The sequence below is a fragment of the Capsicum annuum genome, chromosome 4 (assembly GCF_002878395.1).
Source record: "Capsicum annuum cultivar UCD-10X-F1 chromosome 4, UCD10Xv1.1, whole genome shotgun sequence".
Taxonomy (NCBI): Eukaryota; Viridiplantae; Streptophyta; class Magnoliopsida; order Solanales; family Solanaceae; genus Capsicum; species Capsicum annuum.
The window spans coordinates 229,859,326-229,884,689 of record NC_061114.1 but is presented as its reverse complement, the minus strand read 5'-3'; the positions used below and the strand labels follow the sequence as shown (position 1 = coordinate 229,884,689).

At 31.1% G+C, this 25,364-nt stretch overlaps 2 protein-coding genes across 3 annotated transcripts; both read left to right on the top strand.

Annotated features, from left to right (window-relative positions):
• Positions 1 to 9,241: 9,241 nt before the first annotated feature.
• On the top strand, positions 9,242 to 15,563 carry LOC107866852 (ribonuclease P protein subunit p25-like protein). Of its 2 annotated transcripts, none has more exons than XM_016712856.2 (9): positions 9,242 to 9,488; positions 10,641 to 10,763; positions 12,548 to 12,628; positions 12,721 to 12,809; positions 12,897 to 12,971; positions 13,388 to 13,449; positions 13,540 to 13,608; positions 14,703 to 14,894; positions 15,167 to 15,563. In XM_016712856.2, the coding sequence occupies exons 2-9, from the start codon at positions 10,641 to 10,643 to the stop codon at positions 15,244 to 15,246; spliced, it is 771 nt and encodes a 256-aa protein (XP_016568342.1). In that variant the 5' UTR covers positions 9,242 to 9,488; the 3' UTR covers positions 15,247 to 15,563. The 2 variants fall into 2 exon arrangements, with proteins under 2 accessions (XP_016568342.1, XP_047267340.1); XM_047411384.1 differs by having other exon boundaries at positions 9,278 to 9,488; positions 14,992 to 15,563.
• A 6,569-nt stretch (positions 15,564 to 22,132) lies between these two features.
• Positions 22,133 to 25,243, top strand: LOC107866853 (expansin-A11-like). Its single transcript, NM_001324929.1, has 3 exons — positions 22,133 to 22,327; positions 22,943 to 23,264; positions 24,643 to 25,243. The coding sequence occupies exons 1-3, from the start codon at positions 22,186 to 22,188 to the stop codon at positions 24,947 to 24,949; spliced, it is 771 nt and encodes a 256-aa protein (NP_001311858.1). The 5' UTR covers positions 22,133 to 22,185; the 3' UTR covers positions 24,950 to 25,243.
• The last annotated feature ends 121 nt before the right edge of the window (positions 25,244 to 25,364 follow it).

Below are 25,364 nucleotides of genomic sequence, written 5' to 3'. Positions count from 1 at the left end.
TGGATGAAAGAAGAGAAAAAAATTTGTTGAAATTAATAAATGAGTTTAAATTAACACCTGGGGCTGACCTGGGAATGAAATGGGGCTGAAGAAGAAGTGACGTGTAAGAAGAAGAGAGGTAACGGCTGTTACATTGGGAAAATAAAGAGGAAGAATTATAAAGGGAAATAATTTTGGAATTTATAAGGCTCTGTTTGGTACTAATATATTTTGTGTTCCAAACATTAAGGTGGCATTTGATCGTGTTTTATTGTGAAAATGATATTTAGAATTTGAAGTTGTGTTTGAATATAAAATAAATTATTTTTATTTTTATTTTATTTTGGTATGAGTAATTTAAAGTGAAAATAATTTTTTAGTAGAGTATTTCTCAAACTTAAACTTCAAGAAAAATTAAAAAGAATTCGTGTCCAAGCCCCCCCCGCCCAAGAATATATTTTTTAGAATTACTCTCATTCAACAATTATGTCAACTTTAAACTTTTAAAAAATAAATTTGAAGTTTAAAATTAGATTAAATTGAATTTGAAAACTTGAGTTTTTAAAAGGTGGTTTTTGAAATTCGAAATTATATTTGGACATGTTTTTCACTTACATACATTTTACTTGAAAGTAACATATTTTCTTTTCAACCTACTTTAAAATAATAGAAATTTTGTGAGTTGATGTCCCAAAAACTGATTCATTGAGAACTTGAAAATATCTAAAGATGAAATTTTAAAAGTTGATTAAATTTTACCATCAAATTAATATTTTAAGCAAATTTTCAAAAACTATTTTCAAAATCTATGTCCAAACGTCGAATTTTTAGGATTTTACACATAAATTTTTGTTATATTTTCATGTTTAAACATAACTGTAACATTCAAATACGTTTACTCAATTAAATTTCAAATGTTATTTTTTCTCAAATATCAACTTATTCATATCCATACACATACTAATTATTTGACGAGACATCCGTAATAATAACACTGTCATGAAAAAATAATAATAGGAGGAGGAATGAGTAATAACATTTATAATTACAAAAAAAAAAAGAGTAATACTAACATTTATACTAATTAAAGCTTTGTGACAGTAGATGTTTGAATAAAAATAAGAGTTGGCGTCTATCTCACACCTTGTCATCATATAATAATGGTGATTTACATTAATTGTACACATAACTTAAGTCGAAAATTATAGATACAATAAAATTAAACTCTTCAAATTAAGAAAAATGGATACAACTAAGGAACAGTTCAGATGGACAGTTGCATTCATACTATTATTTGGTGAAAAATTATTTCTACTCAAGGTTTATATGATGAAGCAAATTAATGCAAGATTGTGTTGCATTTATCAACTAATTATGATTAGGTGATTCGTATATATACTAACTTTAATTTTTAACTATTGAATTAAACACTAGTTTAAATGTATGTGTTGGTAAGCAAATATATATGGCGAACATAGAGAAGACTATATTCAATTATTCGATTCAATTAATTAGAAGACTTATTTGACCATCCTAGAATTAGAAGTGACATATCAAATTCGAGCAAATATGATCACTTTATAATTAACTTTGTAACATTGATGGCGAATTTAGTGTATCTTTTAAAAAGGCTATTTAAATATGAAAAATTGCAATACAAAATTATTTATGCAGTAATCATTTTATATTACGTAAAAATGTATATAAATTCTTGCATAACGTAATACATGAATCATAAATTTTTATATTTATTTTGTACTCCTACAAATTATTATTTCGAGATTGTTCATTTAAATACTACACATTATTTTATGTAAAATTATATTATATATTGTTTTTCATATTTCTTAGATCAAACGACACGTAAGAGTATAGAGCCACATAGCTATTAATTAATAATAATGTCCAAATTACATTCTTTTTTTAGTAAATGAGAAAAAAACAAAAAAGGAGACAACCAAACAGAAATTTTGGTTGTAGAATTTGATGTTCATATATAAAGAGGACGCGTTGCTTGCAGCTCAAGGAAGAGAACAAAAACTCTACTCCGCAATACATGCACTTTACTTTTACGAGAACCCTTTTTCATTCGGTGTTTGATATATTTATTAAATATTAATTAATTTAAGTTCGTATAATATGATATTTATTTAAAGAAAAATACGTTATACTCAAAATTCAAACACGATATTTTTGGTTAAGAGTCATAAAATTATATTCATTCCGTTGTTGATAATGATTATGCGCTCCATTTTAATTTATTTATCGCACATTCATATGTTTCTTTCTTTTTCTGATGACTTCTTTTTCAAACAATATGCTTAAGATCAGTGACCGATAGAGTTAAAATTTTCATCAAGTGAGTTCACAAGTAAACATACGAATTAATCGAAGGAGGTTCGACATCTACTGTATATACATAAAAAATAATTTTACCATGTATACAAAATATAATTTTTCGTCGAAAGAAATTTCGGATGAACCCCTATCTCAAGTGTAGCTCCGCTCCTGTTTAAGATCACAAATTAAATGATATTCTTGTACATTTTATATTTATTTAGTTTAAGATTATAAAATTTAAGCATTCTTTATTTTGATAAATTTCGTGTTAAGTTAAAATTAGAGAAAGAAATTAAAACGGGAGGAGTATTTCTCTATACCCCATTTCCACAATTTTCTTCAATGTCGTTGAAATTATTTCTTTTCCTTTTTTGCTTTTTGTGCCTTTGTAAACTATGGACCGCTAGTGCTTTTTGCTTAGTTGTTTGCCACAGTTGTTCTCCCTCACTCTTTTCCTTCTTATTTCTTTTATAAATATAAACATAAATATAAATTCATTTCTTTTTTTAGACTTTACCTATATAGTTCTTTCCTTATTGTTTCGTCCAAATTTGTTTGAACGTATAACTTTTTTTGTGCAAGTCTATTGTACACTACTAAATTTATACACAAATTTGCGTAAGTTGAGGCCACTAGGAGTGTGTTGAAACAAATGAAATATCTCTATTTTTAACGAGATGTTTTAGATTTTCGAGTTATGAAAATAGAGAAAATTCTTGATAAAAATTGCTTTTCTTCCTTGACGTGTCTCATACGACATAAAGATTTGGACAACGAAATCTCCAAATAACATATTAAATTTTGAACATCGTTTGTAAAGTGTCAGCTTTCATCAGATACATCGAAAAGTGTAATACTCAAAAATTTGAATTAATTAGGTTTATAGTCAATTCAATGAATTTCTTAATTAGGTTTATAGTCAAAAATTTGGGGTACTTCGGCATCTACTAAACTCGACGAGGAATAGGTATAATTACATAGAAAATATAGGAAAATAAGTATAAAATATATAAAAGCACCCACTGTAACAAAAAGTTGATTGAATTCATTGACATTTAGGTTAATCTTAAGGTCTTCATTGGAAGGAGCTAGGCCTCGGGTGTTTTTTTTTTTTTTTTTTTTTTTTTTTTTTTTTTTAGCACCCATTATCCTTAAATCTTGGGCTTGCCACTGACGTCCGGACAAAAACTATTGAACTTACCTGAACCACTTGTCGCTCGTACTACATTGGTTAAAATATAAAAATAGAGGTAGTCTTTCTTTAATGTGGTTTCTAGCCTCTAGATGACCTTATATATGTTTTTTTTAAAAGTTAGTCCTAGGTCCCTATATACCTTTGGTTCAATATATTTAATTAAAACCAAAGAAAAATATATGTAACCATTAATTAAACAGATTCCATAGCTAGTCACCTGAGAAAAAAACAATTGAATAAACGGCACCAAATGATAAGTTTGCACAAACAATTTAAAGCTTTTACTAAGATGCACCCACTATCAACTTGTGTGGATTTCATAATATTTTGAAGAGATATATTAGTAAATATAAAATTAATAAACACTGCTTTTTCTTTACGGCAAGAGTTAGAAAATAAAAAAGATAAAAGACACTATTTTTTTATTTTGCTAAACTGTACAAGTGTGTGCAGTTCATCAGTCCATAAGTATTTGGAGATTATTTTTTGACTTGGAATAAAAGCTTGGTCTAAGTGATAGATATAATTACCATTTAAGAGTTTTTTAAGTGTTGATTAATTTAAAAATTGAGGGTTCGAATCCATTTTATGTAACCTACGGACTAAAACAAAAGATTAATTAACGATAATTAAGGGCTTGAACCACAAGTTAAAAGTTTTAATTTGTTTGACTAAACCACTAGGAACAATGTAATACATGCTGCCCTTTCAAATACCAATGGCCTAAAAACCAAGCTTGCTTTCTTAGCAATTTTTGGTTGTTAAAAAAATCACTACCTCTATTTACTTTTACTTATTTTTTTGACATGAAAAATTTGTTAAGAAAATAATTATTAATATGATTATTTTACCATATCACTCATATTAATTGCTGTTTAGAATAATATATTGCTCAATAAGGGATTTAAACCTGTGATTAATAACTCTAAAAAACTAATAGACATGATGATAGAAAGACTCAACTGGCTTGTTGGATTCGCTAAGACCATGAATTTCTCTCTAAAATTGTTTTTTAACCCAAACATCTATAAAGTTTGAATGATATTTTCAGTGCTTTCAAGTTAAACATAGCATAGATAAATCTAAAAGAATTGTTTCATTTCTCAAATAGTGAAATAAGAATTTGAATTAGACAAGTAATCTTTCGAGTACGTGGGTTTGATATCTAGACGTAACGTCTTATACTACGTGGACGACCACGTGCACTTGCGTGCGCGATTAGGCGCAATCAGTTTTTGGGAAAATGGTTTAGAAAATAAACAATTAATGTTAAAGGTAAAATAAGAAAAAATCTTTTATCTTTTCTTGATATATTCCCCCAACCCCTCAATTGTTACTAGTTGAATAGATGTGATGCCTCGACTCTTAACTAGAGATTTGAGTTTAAATCCTGAAAATGAAAATTTCAGCATAGAGTTGGGTAAAACTAACAAAAAGCATTTTTAACCGCTATACTAAAAATAATTGTTGCCATCGCGATTTCACTTATGAATTTAGATTTCTATGACAGTGGTTATTTTCAAACGCAAGATCAAGAGGTGATTACTGATTGCAATTTTTCTAGCACTTTAATGGATCCTGTCCGGCGCGAATTTCAGATTTTATAATTGTGCCAAGAAGTTTCCAATACCAAATTGTTATGTGAAACAAATAATAAACAAAGCAAACCTAGAGTTAAAAAAAATAAAAATTCTTTTCCTAGTATAGTAATCTAAAGATGATAAGTTTGACATATTTGGGATACAAGAATAGCTCAATTAGCAAGTGGGATTCAAGTAGGATGATATGATCTAAGGCAGGGTAGATATGTTGGGATCAGGTGGTCTGTTTTTTTGCTTAATTAGTAAAGAAAACAAGTTGAAGGGTCATGGTTTCCACTAAGATAGATAAGTTTGAAAAATTTTCCTCTTATCCTTTGAGGTTTTGTTGTTGATAGAAAGTGTATTATTGATGTGAGATTTTATACTCTTTTCTTTTGCACTACACTATCACTTTGTTGTATTTGATTTATATTTTACTATGCCAATGGGTTGGTAATCATCTCTAAGATTAGACGCATTATGTGTGTGTATGTATATTTGGCCTTTCTTCAATTCGTTAGGCCACCTTACCCTTTCTTTGTTTAACTTTTTTTTTTTCTTGAAAATGGGCCCTTGGTTTAAGGTTGATAATAATGTTCTAAGGTTTTGGTTGGATGACATAAAAGGATTGGAAAAATATCATAAATATCTTTGCATTCTTAATATATCGAAATAGATGTGGAGAATTCATGTAGCATTCTTTCATTAGTTTGAGATTAAGGCATGATTGATTGAATATAGAATAGGATTTAAATCTTCGGTCTATAAACCCTGCTCCAGTGTAATAGTTTACAAACCACACATAAATGGTAGTAAATTACATTAGGTAAATCTCATGCGTCGAGGTTGATCGCAAAAGCATGCAGGAGGTTCAAATCTAAATTCCCTCACTTGAGAATCACTTGCTCAACTAATTCGATCATCCTTACGGTTGATTAACTGATTATTTATGAAGTTAGATATTTAAAGAAATTATTCAATAGTCAAAAGTTCATAGGTAGAGTCATAGTTACGAGTTTAAATCTTTGGCTAGTTCTGTCAACATGATTTTGATATTAAAACTAACAAGAAAAAGGGAGATAAAGTAAGTTATTTTTACGGAATGGTAAATGAAAGTCTTGAACAAAGCTTTGTTTATAATGTAAAACGGTTTGAAAGTGATACTACAAGAAAGCAAAGAACCAACGACAGATAAACATTCCGTAGCTAAACAACAAAAATTTCATGCTAATTAGCGACGGATTGTAAGAAAATTCAATTAGCTAAGAGTCATTTAGTGATGAACTATCTAGGAATTACTGATTAATTCCGTATCTAATTTCATGTTTTCTTGTAGAATAGCACAAGTACCTTGCTTATTGGGTCGTAGAGCTGTCAATACGGGTCGGTTCAGCCCATCCGGACTAGTCCACACGGGTTTTGAGTTTGACGGAACAGGCCGGGCTGGCCCACCAAAATAATGGGCCAAAAAACACCAGGCCCACATCATTACTCTGTGGGTTGCGGCCTCACGGGCCAACCCATTTTTTAAAAAATACTCCATATTTTATAATTTAAATTTAGAATGTTAATAAACATTAATATTACCAGACAATATTATATAGTGTTAATACTTGTTAATCAAGTCTCTAACACCCCAAAAAATACTACTAAATGAGAAATTAAATAACTTTTGACATGATATCCTTCGAATCAAATAAAAATACTAATAAGCAATCTAAATAGTTGCATGTATTTAACTTACGAGCCGGCTCACGGGCTAGCCCAACCCACATTACTCAAGCCCACGGGCCACGGACTTATCCGGGTTGGGGTAAAAAGCCTTGTTCTTAAATAAGCTGCAAAAACTGAAGCGCAACTCCGGGCCGGCCCTTATTAGCGGCTCTATTGGGTCGTATATAAGAAGGAACTACATTAACAAAATATCAGAAATATTTTCCAGTTGTTTTTTCTGAATAACTATTTAGTAAATGTTATAATTTTATGAACCTTTTAGATCACTATAGATTATTTTTTGAGCAATCTAGAAATCTTGTGATAAATATCATCTCCCGATCCTAAACAATATATGAGTTAAATATTAGACTAGAATGTAGTTGTGTGAAAGAGTAATTTTCAAGGGTTTGCATAAATCAGCCCAGAATAATTCACTCAAAGGTATTGATGGGCCATGAAAATGAGAGTTTAGGCCTGGTCTTGCAAAGAGTTCAGTTATTCATTGCATGTTCTAACCACATCAGATTACCTGTAATGGGCTTTAATTTGTAGCTAACAATTACAAGCCTGGTCCAATTAAGTTGCTTATTTTTGCCAAATGGATGTGGACATTTGGTATATGTGGGTTTGAGTCTGGACAAATGTGAAATGACACCGCTCATCAAAAGGCCCAATTATTTTTCTGTGTGAATCTCCTCATTTCACAATTGGACTAGGGACATTCTCAAGTAGACAGTTTGGGGTGTAGGCCTTCCAAATGATAATGGAGGTGTGTAAAGAGTTTCTTAGACCGAATGGAGATTGACCATCGAGTGCAAAGGCAGAAGGGAGCTTGACTGCAAGACCCATTCATCGAGCAAGGACAAAAGTCGGCCTTAGACGGTCGCAGTGATTAGGCTGGGGCGACTGTTTACCAAAAATACAAGGTTGGCTTCTTAAGGATGAACCAAAATAAGTCGACTACATAAGGGCCTATGAGCTAGAAGTGTTGAAGAAGACTAATGCAATTGGATTGTTAGTTGAGTAAAATATTGAAGTTTTATTTGTATGCCGTGGCTAGAAATGTATATGTACTACAATTTTGACTTGATCTATTTTTTTTCATCTCCTATCTTGATTTTTCCGCACATCCCCTTCCTCATTACATATCCTATTTCTTCAATCGTTCTACGATTTCCATTTGTTATTTACATTATAAAATTGTATCTTACAATATTGAGAATTTGAGATTAATGTTATTTACAAACTATAGTGTTTTTGTGGAGAATTCAGATTGTTACATATCTTCCATGCTACAGATAAATTATGAAAGTGATTGGATTATATCCTCTCATTTTCTCCCCTCATGTATATCTTCTTGCCTTAAAAAAATAAGTACAATAATTGCTTAGAGTGATGTGTACTAAGCTCATTGAGCTTTCCTTCTTCAAAGTGTCCCATCTATATTTAATTAGCTAAAATAGTAGCGACGTAACTATCAAGTTATAAATTATTCAATCTTAATTGATAGCAATTATAACATTCACAAAATACAAAATTTCACATTAAATGATACTTAAGTATATAAACGCACAATTTTTCTAAGACGAACCCTTTCAATTTGATCAAATATATCGGAATGAGTCGTTGTCTGATATTTTTGTCATCACACAAGTTAAAAATATTCAAATTATAAAAAAAATAAAATGGAATACATCAATTGTGCCACTGGAAAATAATATATATTATTTGCATATTTCATCATTTAATTATGCAAAAACGAGACATAAATAAACTCCAAATTTCAATTTAAAATAATACTCTCTCTATATTTTTTTTATGTAGCAACTGATTTGATGGAGATTTTAAGAAAGAACTAAACACTCTTTGATTATTTAACGATTATAAATTATTTCATTAAAATTAAAATTAAAAAAATTAAATTATATGTAATTATTCGAACTAAAAAGAAAAATCTTACACATAAATTGAAACAACACCAATGATAATCGGGCAAACAATATAAATTCAGACAATTTCAAGTTTAATTACAAAAGTTTTCGATATTTTACATAATTACTGAAAATTTCAATTTTAGATCTGTTGAGATATATAATTAGCTTACGATATATCCAATGAAGATACATTTTTTTGTATAGATATATCATTAGCCCGATACATTTTTTTTGATCTTGACTCTGTTGAGATATATAATTAGCTCTCGACACATTCAATGAAGATACATAGTTAATTGATCTGTCTGTAATTACTCTATAAAGATAGAAATTTGTGTAAATATATTAAGTTTAGGTGTATGATTATATTATTTTTTCATAATATAAATTATAGTTTGTAATTGAAAGATAATTTGTGTAAATATATTAAGTTAAGGTGTATGTTTATATTATTTTTTTATAATATAAATTATTAGTTTGTAATTGGAAGGAGTAATAAATAATTTGGAAACAAAAAAGAAAAGAGACAGGAAAATAGGTGGATAAGCTTGAAGTTGCGAACCGGTTGGACCGGTAAAAGTTGGTTTAGGGCAAAGTCGGAAAGCCGGCAATATATAAAGACGGAAAATAGGAAGGAAAACGGTTAGGGCGTAAACGAAGAAACGAAGCCGAAGAAGAGGGCTCTTCTTTCGTGGAGAAGAATTATTACTCACTAATCTTATCTTCCTTATTCTTTTAACCAAGGTTAATTACTATCCTTCTCAGATCTAATCTATTTTCCCCTTAATTTTCATCCGTAAGCTTAATTTATGAGATTTTTTGTGCTTAATTTATGAGACTTTTTGTTCTGTTTGAAGAATTCTACAGCTCTATCTTCTGTTTGATGAAATCCGTAACATTAATTTGTATTTTTTGATATGTTTGATATATATTTGTGCTTAATTTATTCTTCCTGAATGTATTTTTTGTTCTGTTTGAAGAAATCTATAACTTAATCTTCTGTTTTATGAAATCTGTAACATTAATTTGTATTTTTTGATATGTTTTATTAATTTTTGTGCTTAATTTCTTCGTCCTGGTTGTATTTTTTGTTCTGTTTGAAGGAATCTATAGCTTTATCTTCTGTTTGATGAAATCTGTAACATTAATTTGTATTTTTGATATGTTTGATTAATTTTTGTGCTTAATTTATTCTTCCTGAATGTATTTTTTGTTCTGTTTGAAGAAATCTATAGCTTAATCTTCCGTTTGATGAAATCTGTAACATTAATTTGTATTTTTTTGATATGTTTGATTAATTTTTGTGCTTAATTTCTGTGTCCTGTTGTATTTTTTGTTCTGTTTGAAGGAATCTATAGCTTTATCTTCTGTTTGATGAAATCTGTAACATTAATTTGTATTTTTTTGACCTGTTTGATATGTTTTTGTGCTTAATTTATTCGTCCTGGTTGTATTTTTTTTTGTTTTGGCTGAAGAAATCTAGAGTTTTATCAAATCTGTGACGTTAATTTTTTTTGTGTTTAATTTGTTCGTCTCGATTGAATTTTTTGTTCTGTTTGAAGAAAGTTACATTTTTATCTTCTGTTTGATAATCCGTTGCATTAATTTTTTTCATTCTGGTTGTATTTTTGGTTCTGTTTGATTAATTTTGTGCTTAATTTCTTCATCCTTCTTGTATTTTTTATTTCTGTTTGATTAATTTTTGTGCTTAATTTCTTCTTGCTTGTTGTATTTTTCGTTCCGTTTGACTAATTTTTGTGCTTAATTTCTTCATCCTGGTTATATTGTTTTTGTTCTTTGTTGTGTTAATTTGTTTGTTGTGGTGTAGTTTTTGTTTCGTTTGATGGTATGTATGTTGGGATTGTTGAGATTTGAGGTTGTTTTGGTGATGAATAGATGGATCGGTACCAGAAAGTGGAGAAGCCAAGGGTTGAGACACCCATTGATGCGAATGAGATTCGGATTACTAGCCAGGGAAGGATGCGAAGCTATATTACTTATGCTATGACCTTGCTTCAGGTGAGTTTTCTTATAAAAATGTCATCTTTTGTAATTTTGAGCTTAATTCATGTAAAATTAAGGGCTTTTTTTCAGGAAGAATTGTCTGCGTTCTCTGTTTTTTGTTTTGTCATGTTTATGTGCCTGTTTATCTGCTGCCATTCGGTTGTATATGTTTCTATGCTGCCATTCGGTTGTATATGTTTCTATGGAAAAATATTTGTTTGATTGAAAGCTTCGCATAGAAGTTCGAAACGTGTATAGTTTTAATTGATTATATCGTGCAAATTATGAAGTTTGTTAATGTTTTATGCTTAGCTCATATAAAGTTAAGGGCTTTTTAGAAGAATGCTCTTGGTGCTCTGGTTTTTGTTTTGTTATGTTATGTGTTTGGCCATCTATTTTATCACATCCATTCCATTGTATATGGTTATTTGTTTGATTGAGAGCATCACATAGAAGATTAAAACGTGTATAGTTTTTATTGATTATATAATTGTAGAACTTTTTCTTTTTTTCTGCTTAGCTCATAACTTTAAGGGCTTTTTAGAAGAATCCTCTGCGAGCTCTGTTTTTTTCATTTCGTTAAGTTATGTACATGTTTATGTGTTTTATTTGCAGCCATTCTGTTGTATATGGTGCTGTGCTATATCTGGACACGATAAATTTGGCTTATATAATTTATTAGTAATAGTGGAAGGTAACTGAAGTGATGATGGAAAATATTTGTTTGATTGAGAGAATCACATGGAAGATTGAAACGTGTTTAGCTTTTATTGATTTTATATTGTCCAAAGAAGTTGTATTGAATCAGTTTGAGATGTCCTAAAATGCCAATGTGTTATTTTTTTTGGAATGTTTGTATGGTTCTATGCTTTTGAGATTGCTTAAGATTTGTTTTGTATCAGTACCATAAATAGTGGAATTGTTTGTATCCAAAGTTCTTTCTTTGGTTTGAGTATATCTTTCCTTTTTAGGGGTAAAGTGTAGAAGAGAGTGGTAGTTTGTTCTGTTAGAAATTAGAATGCTTATATTGCTGTCACATTACTTATTTTCCTGGTTGATGTGTTAGTTATTGTATTAATTTGATTAGAGATTTGTTAGGATAAGGTCTGTGTTGTTTCGCACCCTTCTGAGTTATGTGAGCTCCATCCGATCAATTTCTCTACCTATAGTGTGACCGCAGATATCTTCTACACATTGGCCAAAGAGAGTGTGTATAATTATGTATCTCACAGCCTTTTGCAAACCAGCTCATTTTTCTTCTCTCAAACAATAAAAGGAAAAAAATTAAAGTTGCAGTTAATTTTTTCCGTAGTTTGGAGGAAAATATCCTTTAATTTGCGTTTCTTTTTTTTTTTTTAATGCCGTGGTGTTCGGGCAAGTTTTCACACCCCTCAACTAATTTCATGAGATACCTGTCATCTTCCACCAATAAGAAAATACTAGCTATATGTATAACCCTGTCCTCTACTCTATGTTGCTCAAACTCTCCAAAATTGTTGCTGCACCCGTATCGGATTCACTTTTGGAGTATCCCAACACGCACCCACAACATTTTTGAAGAGTCCAAGCAACATAGGTCCTATCCATGGTGGACAGATGGGAAGAAATCACCTAGTGTCATTTGGTCTATGTTGGGAATTAAACTTAAGAGACCTCATGGTTCTCCTCCACAAGGGTAGGGCAGATAGGAAGAAATCAACTAGTTATTTACTTATTCATACGTTGTGTATGCCTGCATCATGTGTATTCATGTTTTTACCCCACTATTGATCTCCTTGTTATTTATGCAATCTTTTTAGGAGAAAGAATCAGACGAGATTGTGTTCAAGGCAATGGGCAGGGCAATCAACAAGACAGTGACAATTGTGGAATTGATTAAGGTAAAAAGTGAATGTTTCTCCTATATAGATTCTGCTGTTCTATTTATTCGATTGCTGATTGAATTTTGCATATTGGCATGAGGCTTGTGCAGAGGAGAATTGTTGGTCTTCACCAAGTAACGTCTATTACATCCACTGATATTACTGATACATGGGAACCCCTTGAAGAAGGCCTCCTGCCGTAAGTGCATCTTTGAAGCTTTGAAAATAAGTTGTGCTGCCGTATGTATTGCTCTAAGTATATACGTAACTGCTCTATTTGCTGCAGTCTCGAGACCACCAGGCATGTCTCAATGATCACAATTTCTCTCTCTAAGAAGGAACTGGATAAGAATGCTGTGGGGTGAGTATTTTGGTCTTTTATATTACTCATTGTTCGAGTCTATTATGTAATATTTCTATCTTAATCTTGAATTCATGTGGAATTAGATCTTCCTATTTTCAAGTACTTCCTCCACCTATTCTGGAGATGAAATTTAAAATGTTGGTTTGATATATTATTATATCATATTTTACTAGTAGTGGTATGAAATATTAGATAGACGGTTGTAAAATTAGTTGGGCTGGAGGTATTATTAAATTTACAATCTTGAAGAGTTCTACACTAGTGTACGCCGCATTCACAGAATTAGAGATATTTCTTTCTTAAATTCACTGGTGTTCAATGTAAATAATGTGGTCATCGTGCAAGTACCATAATTTGGTGTGAGCAAATTGGTTGGCAGAACTTGTAGCCTTATACCTTGCTCTTGCCTGCAGGTACCAACCGCCACTGCCAGCAGACCAGGTGAAAGTGTCAACAGATTTTGACTACGATGGAGGTTTGTTTCTCTTATAAATTTATGAATAGATGCAAATGCTGGTGGTATGTGAAACACGATGGTATTATTAGCTATTATATGATTATGCAGAAGGATCTCCTAGTGGTGGACGAAGAGGCCGGGGTGGTAGAGGCAGGGGAAGGTCCAGAGGTTTTGCTGGTACGTATTCTTTTGGAGATTTTCATAAAGGTTGCAGTGATGACGTAAAATTAAACATATAATTCGGCTTACACCTGCAAACAGATGTTTTGATGCTTTTGGGAGTTGGTGTATCCTCAGTGTGTGTGGCTCATCGGTCCCTCTATCTGTTCGATATTAAGCTGGTGTAAAAATCGTTTTAACTGTTGTCTTTCTAAATTAAAAAAGAAAAACAGAAATCACCTGTAAAGTTAAGTTTGGTTCTCTTCCTTCATATAAAACCGGACAATAGAGGAAGTATGCATTGATTTCCTGGTAAATAGATTCTTAGCTGGATAGAGGAATTATGTATTGGTGTCCATTTAAAGGATTCATTGTTGGGATAGAGGAACCATGCGCACATGTCCTGGTAAAGGGGTTAATATCTAGGGAGATAAATCCACCAAATTTGATTCACAGCAGGTTCAAGACTACAAGGTGATTCATCCTGTCTGCCTTGGTCGAGGCTCTTATGGCTGCCGGCACTATCCTGATTAAAATGTATTATCTATTATCAAAACAATGAGAAATGCTGAAGCAATACTTTATCAAAAAAAGAAATGTGTTTGCCGAAGCTATATATGCTTTTGAAATAATGTTCTAAATTAATGGTGAATGCTCTAAGCGTTCAGAGGCCAATCGTCAACCCTTCTCTCAGCAACATGTGAAGTGCTTGTATTTATTCTTTTGCTAAAGGTTGAGATTTCTATTGAGTGAGATAATATGCTCAAAATTACAATTTTTTAAATTTGAACAATTCAATTCGTTCTGATTGCTTGAATGAAACATAGGCTTGTTTGAGATGGGCATAAATGTTGTCTTAATGGTTCTTCGTGGTACTTTCACCTTACGTTTTTGAGTTCCAGATACACGTGCTTAAAGTTAGTGGGGTTTGAATGACATGTACAATGGGTACTCTTTCTTGTTTTCCCTGCACCATATTCTTAAATGGCACCTGTATGTCGGGAATGGTGAAAATAATAGGCAGCTCTCTGTTGATGTGTAATTGACTGGTTTTACGAGATGCGAGTGTTAGTGGTTACTGTTCATTACATGCTGGCTGCTATCTTATCCAGGAAATGGTTTTATGCCGGCCGAGTATGATGATGGTGGTTATGATCGCAACCGGAGCTATGGTAGGGGTAGGGGTCGAGGCAGGGGTCGTAGCTTCCGTGGCCGTGGAAGGGGAGGGTACAATGGTCCACAGGATGTCCAGCTAGATGCTGGCTTTTACAATCAAGAAGCCGCCCCCATGCAACAGGGTCGAGGTAGAGCTTTGCTGCCTTTCCCGCTATTGATTTCCAACTGCCCTTCTTTTTCCTTTCTGCTTTAATGACGTTTATTTGATGGTTTTCCCTGCACTAGAGTTGCATTTTATGTGGATTGCCTCATGCTGGGAACAGCTATGAACAGTTCATTGGATTTGGAAATCCATGCTGGAATGGTTTATGCCATGCATGCCTTTGAGCTCCTTTGGTTTCACGATTGAGAAGATGCATGTTTCTCGACAGCTTAAGCTAAGATTTTGATTTTGTTGTAGGCCGTGGCCGTGGAAGGGGAACTCGTGGCAGGGGACGTGGATTCAGATCCAATGGGCCGATCCATGGCGGTGGTGCTTAAATGGTCAAAGCTTGAAGAATACAAAGATTATGTGCTATGAGTGCCTGCTCCATGTTCTATGTTTTTCATTCGTCAGTTACTCCGTGTTAACAGTAGGTTATCTATCTGTAAACAGAGTAGACTAATTATAGATTTCATGACCGCCCGTATGTGGTGAGTTTTTTTTTCTTTGTTTTTTTCATGATATCCTCTTATCTTCATTCTACTGCTTGATTAGGTGGTTGATCAAGTGTAATTTTCGTTAGTGAGCAGCACATTCTTTGATTTGTCCTTCTTTGTTGACATTGTTCGTAAATGTGCCTTGGTTTTAGTTGGCAGAAAGGGTGTTCATGATCTGGTTAGAAACCGATCCAAACAAACAAACCAATCCAAACTGATTAAATAGGTCGATTTTAGTTTGTTTTGCTTTGGTTTGAATTTAAGTGCTTAAACATCGATAATATTTGTTCTGGTTTGGTTTTATTAAAACAAATAACATAAAAGACACAAACGAACCAATAGGTTATATATACAATTTTCATGAAAGTTACATTTATCTCTAATAGGATAATGAACTTTACACTTCATTTATAAAGGATAATTATGAATCCAGCCTTAATTTTTATTTAAAGAAACAATTTTGAGATTTATCTATTTTCTTGTATTGCTTATCAATTCACTCAATTGATTGAGGCTGATCTTTAAACATTTTCTCCATAATTCAAGAAAATTTTAATCGCCACAATAAATAGTTAGACGGATTATAAGTTGAAAAATGATTGGAGAATTCTTTTCCAATTGCAGGAAGTAAAAAAGAGAAATGTCATTATTTTTTAAAAGAATCAAATCAAATCAAACTGATGAACATGAATCATGTTTTAATAGTCTTATTCTTGAACAACCCATGAAGATGAGTCTACATTCATTTATGTATAAAATAATGTATGGTTATCCGCTCATTTTTCCTTATTTTGCAGCAGTCGTTAGTAGGTCTGATACTTTTGAACTATTTGGCTAATTGGAAAATATAGTGGAGGGTAACTTTGATCTATTGTCTCTCGAATTTTGTCAGCATTTCATATTTGGTTTGGCACAAGGTATGGGAAAATGATTTAGCTTCTTGAAAGAATCTCTTAGTACTATGAAGTAGTCAAAGAGCATATAAATCAAATGGTGTCAGCTTACAACATAGTCAAACAACAAATACACAAGACAATAGCAGGAACCTGAGATATTGAGATGCAGATCTTATTAATGAATGGCAAATATATAAATATCATACATATTTGATTATGAATTCGGTTATTATCATATATTTTATTAAAATCGTTATAGAAATTCATAAATTTCAAATTTTGGAACTCTATTCGAGTCCTAAATGATTCTAAATGTAAATAAACATTTTAATACTAGATGATGTAAGAACAACATATTCCGTGTATTCCCGCAAAGTGGGGTCTGGGAAGGATAAAGTGTACACAGTCCATATCACTACCTCAGATGAAGTAGAGAGACTTTTCCCGATAGACCCTCGACTCAGACTGATAACAATATAATCAAACAAACAAACAAAAATCTAAAAGCACACAATCAAAATGAGATACACACTTCTACATTATAAAGAAATCAAGACACCCACATAGTAATACTATAAACTATCTATTCAAAAATTCAAGATATCATCGACAGGGACGGCTGAACCAATTTCATGGCCTAAAGCAGAATCATAATGAAAGACCTTAAATATTTTTAGAGATCTTAAATATAAGCATTTGAAAATAATTAAATTTTTTAATCTGATTGAGTTTAGTAAAAAATTATTTTCTATTTGTATCATTGTCCTTCACACTTTTAATTTAAAGCGTAAATCAAAACTATTAATATCTGACTAGCATTATGTTTTAAGAAACTTTCGTGATTAATATAATATTTTTTTCATGTTTCTATCACCCGATGATCTTAGTTTTTTCATCAAATAAAAAATCTAAAATATTTTTCATATACTTCAATTGTTCAAATTTCTTTTGTAATTTTTTTTTTATTTTTAATTTAAATATTGTTGATTTATTTTAAAATAAATTTATAAATTTATTATTATTATTCCAAAATGGGCCCCAAAAAATTAGGGGCCTAAAGCCTTTGCTTCATTGGCTTTACCCAAGGGCCGGCTCTGATCACCGAAACACCACGAACAATGGCATAGTATTAGGGTAGGAGGCTTTCCTTTGTTATAGAAATCCACAGAAAGCTACTACAAGTGTAGATACACACTCTTACCTACTATCACGGACGAACTTCTATCCACTAACCTTCTACCCTAGTCCGCATCCTCGACAACTTCCTATCATAATAAGACATGTTCTCCGTAAGTTGTAACTGCTCCATATCATAACGAATCACCTCAACTAAATTAACTAGCTGATGTAACAGTAGCGGTATAAAAACAAGAATCTCAACTAAACTAACTCGAAAACACATATAAGTTGTTTACTCTTAATTGGTGGCCTAGAGTAATAATTGAATTTGTTAATATGGTTCAAGGACATATAGATTGAGATGATCACGTAATAAGATTATAAATCCTAATTTACTTATTAGACGTGATAAAGTTATTCAATAAAAGAAATAAGTATCGAAACAATTAACAAGACAAAACTAACAATATTATTAGCATAATCTTCTGCATAATTATCCTCCAATGCCACGTGTCACCATCCAATACGTCCAACGGTCAAATCTTGATATTGACCCATAAATAAGTAGATGAAAATAAAAAAAGCTTTAAAGTAGTCATATACAAGTTGTCTTTGTTATTTTTGCCAATTTAACAAGTAAAGAATAATTTATACTCCTAATATGTAGTATTTGTAAAATAATAATGGACCAGTCAATTGTTGTGCCCTTCTTTTTCTTTTTACATCCTCTTTTTCTGCTAAAATTGTCTCGTTGACATTCTTCAATAGCTTCAAGTTTAATTATTCAATATGTTTATAAGGCTGTTTGCATATTATTAATATATTAATTTGATGAACTGGAAATAATTATTTCTGAACAGATCATTAGCCTTGAATCATTCAAAGTTCTTGTTAATTAAAATGTCCAAATGATTAGCATTCAACAATGTTCTAATTTATTGGATTAGAATAGTTACTCTCCCTCTTCAATCCCAAATACTCGCTCTATCTCAGTTTATGTGCTCGTAGAGAAAATTTGACGAAAAAAGAAAGATTGTTAAAATTTATGATCTAAAATAAATAATGTATATGCGTGAGATAGTAAAAAAAAGAAGAAATCAAGATCTTTAGATTATAGATTCTAGGTCATAATTTTGTTTGCTTATTGGATTTTTGATAAACTATTCGTACACATTAGATAGTTTTATTTACACAATGACAAAGGTTTTAAACAGAAGTTAATAGGTTTACGCAAAAGCCATAACGGGTATTGCCACGACTGTAAGTCATCTCATTAAGAGTAATTTGAGAAGTTTAAAGTAATTTATTTCTAAATAATTATGATGTTTTCCTTGGAGCAAACTAAAAAAGAAGTATGACATACAAATTGAAACGGCGAGAGTAAGAATTTAACTGTCTTTACAGATTAAAAGGGGCAATCCAATGTGCTGAAACTCCTAGTATGCACAGAGTCGGACCTCAAGAATATAGTGTACACTAAGCATTTGCAAGAGACCGTTTTCACAATTTGATTGTGTGACCTCCCGTTATCATGACAATAATTTTACAGATTCATTGTATTAGTATCTTTGTTTCGAATTATCCTTTATTTGCTTATTAGAGTATTACAGTTGAGTAAAATATTTAAGGGGGGAAAAATGAAAATTCAGATAAATATTATTATTTATATAAACATTTAAAAGTCGGATGGATAATATGGACCTGAAATATTATATTATTGGTCGTTAGACGTGATTTTCTACCAGCAATACCTATAGTCCACGTGTCAGCCTACTGTTTGTCCTGTTTGACAATTTATTATCCCAAACCATATGGTAGGTATTATTTTTATTTTTTATTATTTTATAAAAGAAAAAAAAAACAAGAACCATAAAATTATATGGTTGGTATTCAAAATAGTGGACTCTTCAGCCAACTATGTTTTGCATGCAAAACATAAGTCGTGGTGGAATAGATACGATCTCTTTATTATTAACTAGAGGTTACGGGATTCAATTTCGATTTAGAATATTAAAAAGAAATTCTAATAACTCGTAATTTCCTTATTAATAGGTTTTACGTAGTGTAGATTCAAATTAGCTGAGATACTCTAATATGAATATCGAGCATCACATAAAAAAACGCACAAAACTATTTTTGCTTGGCGGTGGAGACAACAATCACATGGGTAGTTTCATGAATTTTAAAAATTGGAAAATTATCAAACACATTTATTTTTTTTCATCCAGGATAGCATTTTTCTACGTTGATAAAGTCTAAAGACAAAAGACATGTTTCTACTTTTTCTCCAAACATGCCGTTAATTGAGGCATAATTACTTAATTAGGTGTAAATAAGTGAAGACTTATTGATCAACCAACCTTATGACTAAAGAATCAAATTCACAAATTTTGATTAGATGGAAATGCTTTCACATTTGTGGTAGATAAAGATAATAGTACTATGTAATTTTGATAAAAATAAGCAATGATAGGGTTACAATATGCTTGATCAAATTGTTAAAATCTGTTATTTTAATAAAAAAAATTCTCAGAGAACCAATAATTTTGAAAACAAGCAACTTATTTAATCAATTTGAAAAGCAATTTTATAAATGTTGATGTATCAATCTATATTTGGCTACGATTCCAAAGTAGTTACTATGGGAAGTAGGGGCGAAACTACACGGGTTCATATGAACATTCTTCAATAGAAAATTATAGCACTATATATAAATGGTTAAAATTATTTTTTATGTATATACAGTAGATGTCGAACCCCTTCGATTGATTAGTTACCTTGTTCAATTTCGAAAAACTTCTATCGTTGCAAACACTTAAATTTATTCAAATAATGCCTAAGATTCTTGAACTTAAATAAGAAACCTATGCATTTTGTTCTCTAATTGAGTTAATTTCACGTACGATCACTCAAATTTATATATTATGAAAATCACAAATTATTTTTGAGTTTTAAAAGATGATATCTCAAAAAGTGGATATGCAAGAATCTTACCGTCCAAGGTGGGTAGATTTGCAGAAAATATTATCAAGATGGATCTTAGTATAATTGTCCTTATGTTAATATAAATTATTCTTAATCTGACATGTAAAATGGAATTAGCAACCTAAGTTATATGTATAATCGAATAATTAATATTATTATTATTATCTAATTGGACCACAAAGACAAGTATATATAGTATGGTAACTAAAAGAAGGGCCTAATAAAAACACAAACATGTGCATTAACATGAGAATGATGGGACAGATGCACGTAATGTCAAAGCAAAGCCATGTGAGGTTGCAAAATTTAATATATATTTGACAGAAAATATATTTATATTTTATTATATTATCCTAACTGAGCATTGAAATATATTACTCTCTCAATTTGTTTGGCTTGGTTTCGATTATAATCTGAATTTATTTTGTGTTTCTTGTAGTATTTTGTTGTCGTTATTATGCTTTCTTCACTTTCATGTTATTTTGTTGTTGTTATTATTTTTATGTATGTATTTTCGTTTTTCAAATAACTTTGAAATGGTTTATTTTCATCGAGGGTCTATTAAAATAATTTTTCTATCTCTACGAGGGAGGAATAATGTTTGGTACATGTTACCACTATCAGATCTTGTTTATAGGATTACACTTGGTATATTGTTTCAATTTGTTTGATTTAATTTAAAGTACGAGGGTCGAACTAATTAATGTTCGATCTGAATTTGCAGGTGCGGAGCTACACTTGAGAAAGGGGTTAGTTCGTCCGAACCCCCTTCGACAGAAAATTATACAATATATACATGGTTAAAATTATATTTTATGTATATATAGTAGATGTCGAACCCCCTTCGATTAGTTTGTATGTTCACTCGTGAATCTCCTTAGTGAAATTTCTGACTCCGCCACTATGAATTCAGATATATATAATATTTTGAAATGCACAAAAAAACAAGGATTCACATAGGAAAAAACAATATGATAAAATTGAGACAAAATTTGATACGAAATTTTGATCTTCAAGTGATTCTCTGATGGGAAAACCATGTGGATAGGAGAATAAGTTTGATATATGAGAACATGGGTCTTAAATGAATAAGATCATGACATTTTTCAGTTTTCTACAATAAAATTACAATTTAGGAATTTTTGTTTTTAGTTTTCCATACACCGACATCTTCATATTCTTATTTTTGTAATACTAAATTAAAAATTTGCCACAAATAGTAAATATTTAAAAATTAATTAAATTACCCTATTAAATTATCAGGTGTAATCTCAAATTTATACCCTTACTTTATATTCGAGAGTAATATAATTTTAAAATATAATAAAAACACACACATATTAATTATCTCAAAATTAAATACATTTGGTGAATTTTGACCAAAATCAAAGTTATAATTGACATTTACTGAGGCGGAATCAGTATTGTAATTATAGGTTCAAAAAACTTCTAATAAACTTGGCTCAAATTTTACTTAGCATATAGAATTAATTTAGTCAAAATCAGTTAGTAAAAAAATATTATAATTAAATTTCATAAACTAAAAATTTCGACTCCACCTTTAATGAGTTGCGATATTAATATTAAAATAAATGTAGAGTCCTTTTTTTTCTCCACAAACAAGTTGTAGTGATCACATGTGAGGTTGCACAGTTGTATTAAATAGGCCAACCTCCCTATATAAATATGAGCTGCTACTCTTCTTTCTTTGCACATTATTATTTCTACAACACATAACATTTCCATTTGCTCAATTCTTCTACTTATTTTTCTTAAGGAAATGGCTAAAATTTGTATTTTAGCATTGGGTTTTATATTTGGTTTATTTAACATTTTGCTTAGTGCAAATGCTTTCTCTGCTTCTGGATGGATGAGTGCTCATGCTACTTTTTATGGTGGATCTGATGCTTCTGGCACTATGGGTATGTTTGAAAAACTTGTCTTTCAAGAATTATACTCTCTCGTCTTCTGTTCTATTTTATGTGACATTATTTTATCTGTAGTTGGTTGGTATCATTCATCGTTAATGACATGCTCTTTATATAACTATAGAAATGTCACATGTCATGTCTAGGGTCACAATTTTTAGGTATGATGTCTTCATATTTTTCCGTGAATTTCAAGCCGATAGAAATATTTTGCGGAATTGAAATTTGAAACTTATATGTTCGGGATTTTATTCAGAATTAATAGTGCATATTAAATAAGTTTATAAGACACACAAAAGATTTAGTCAAATTACTCAATTGTGTCAGTCTCACTTGTTACACTCTTAACTCCAATTGAGTAGTAAAAAAGACATGATCAAATTTCTAAATACACTTTTGATATATATTAATTTTTTTTAAAATGAAAAATTGTGCTCATTCGGTGCATTAAAGCTCCCACTATAAGTGGGGTTCGTAAAATAATCAGAATCACAAAGATCTATTATACACAGTGTTATCCTACATTGTTCACTGGAGTCTGTTTCCACGGCTTAGCAATAACGATTATTAACAAATGAAAAGCTTTTTGTGTGTGTATGTGTGGAACAGGGGGTGCTTGTGGTTATGGGAACTTGTACTCAACAGGGTATGGTACAAACACAGCTGCATTAAGTACTGCATTGTTCAATGATGGAGCATCATGTGGTCAATGTTACAAAATTATGTGTGATTATAATCAAGATTCAAAATGGTGCATAAAGGGAACATCAATTACAATTACAGCCACAAATTTTTGTCCACCAAATTATGCACTTCCTAGTAACAATGGTGGATGGTGTAATCCTCCAAGGCCACATTTTGACATGGCTCAACCTGCTTGGGAACACATTGGTATTTATAGAGGTGGCATTGTACCTGTCCTCTACCAAAGGTACTACTATTCTTACTCGTTAACTCGTTTTAGTTTGTTTGTCTGATTTTGACTCGACATGAGTTTAACAAAATAAAGAGGATTATTAAATGGGAAAATACCCTCAAATATACCTAAACGTTAACGAAATTTGTTATAACACGGTTGAACTTTGTGGGGGTCTATGACGCCCCTAGACCCCACAAAAGTTCAGATGTGTTACAACAAATTTCATCAAAGTTTAGGTAAATTTGAGACTATTTTCCCTTATTAAATTTCGTGGATCTAACTTAAATATAAGTAGAAAGTAGAATGTACTAAAATGTAGTTTAATTTTGTGATCTTAACATGTAACATGGAAAGTTAAAACTGAAGTGTTGTACGGGGAAAAAAGATATTTTTTTAGAAATAAAATAAAAAGAATGTAATATAGACAAATTGAAAAGAAGAAAATATAATTTAAGGTTGTTCAAAGTTATTGTGTGAAACGTCGAATCAATTTAAGTTTGAATGAATTGGATCTGGACTAATATGAATAGCTTATGTAGTCCAAATTGACTTACGAGAAAATTTTAAAGAAAAAATAAAATTGGTTGGTTACATATAATTATGATAACTAAATAAAAATTGTTAGTTTGAGTTGGATGGGCTAGATAATAAATGAACATTTGCACAAATGACCTCTTTGACGGCTATTTAAAGTTTGTCCACTAACAGCCTAGTGGCCGATATTTTGGCTACAAAAAGGAAGGTTCATCCAACTACATTTAAAGGCAAAATTTAAGTCACTTAGCTAACGTAGAGAGAATTTAAAGAGTAGCCTTAAAAAGGTCATTATGTAGCCCAACTTGTTCTTGATGGATTATAACTCAACCATTTCAAATTCAGCTCAAACCGCCTATTTTAACACAACATTTACGTGTAGTAATACATATATCTAGTGACGATACGCTAATAGGGTAAGCATTCTCTACTCTACTCATATACTACATATACACATTTCAATAGAAAGTACGTACAATCAAACTTATCTATAACATGGATTGTTTGTTCAGATGTAGCGAAACGTTGTTATATGAAAAGATATACTAATATAATTGAAAGATCAATTTTAGGAAAAAAAATGACTGCTATAGTAAAATATTGTTATAAAGAATTTCTGATATACAGTGACGGAGTTACCTTTTCTCCAGGGGTCCTTCGACGGAAAATTGTACTGTTTTTATATGGTTAAAAATATTTTTATACATATATAATAAATGTTGAGTTCTCTTCGATTAGTTTGTATATTTACTTCTAAACCCCCTAAATGAAAACCCTGACTCTACCACTGTTGTTATAGATGTTTAATTTGATTGTATATTGGCTATAGTTTGACTTGAAATTTGTGTGTTTGTAGGATTCCTTGTGAGAAAAAAGGTGGAGTTAGATTTACCATAAATGGAAGGGAGTATTTTGAGCTATTAATGATAAGCAATGTAGGAGGGGCTGGATCTGTTCAATCAGTACAAATTAAAGGTTCAAGAACTAATTGGATGGCAATGTCTAGAAATTGGGGGGCCAATTGGCAATCCAATGCGCGTCTCGATGGACAATCTTTGTCATTTAAGGTCACAACATCAGATGGTGTCACCAAAACATTCTTAAATGTTGCTTCATCCAATTGGCAATTTGGGCAAACATATTCAAGCTCTATGAACTTCTAGAAAGTCGAGAAGTTCAAGATTTGAAGTTTCTGAGTTCATATCATATATACGTGTGATAGGCAGCAGCGGCATGCTCACTGTTTTACTGAAAGCAGCCCGCCCCTCCCCGTCTTTTTATTCTTGATATTCAAAATGTACTAGCTCGATTGTTGGTGAAATTTATGAATTACCCTAGTCATTATTGTGTGTATGTAGAGTAGTGTGAAATTTCCATTTTTATTTTCGATATATCAAAGGATTATAATAAGGCACTTTTTGTCTTTCATGCAAAAGTTGTAAGTGCATCAATTTAAACATACTTCTATTCCCCCCCCCCCCCCCCTCCTTGTATGCTTGTATTGTAATATGGTCATTTTAAATTTATATAGATAAATTTATATATATACTGTATCAAATGTTTCAATGTTTTGCTTCT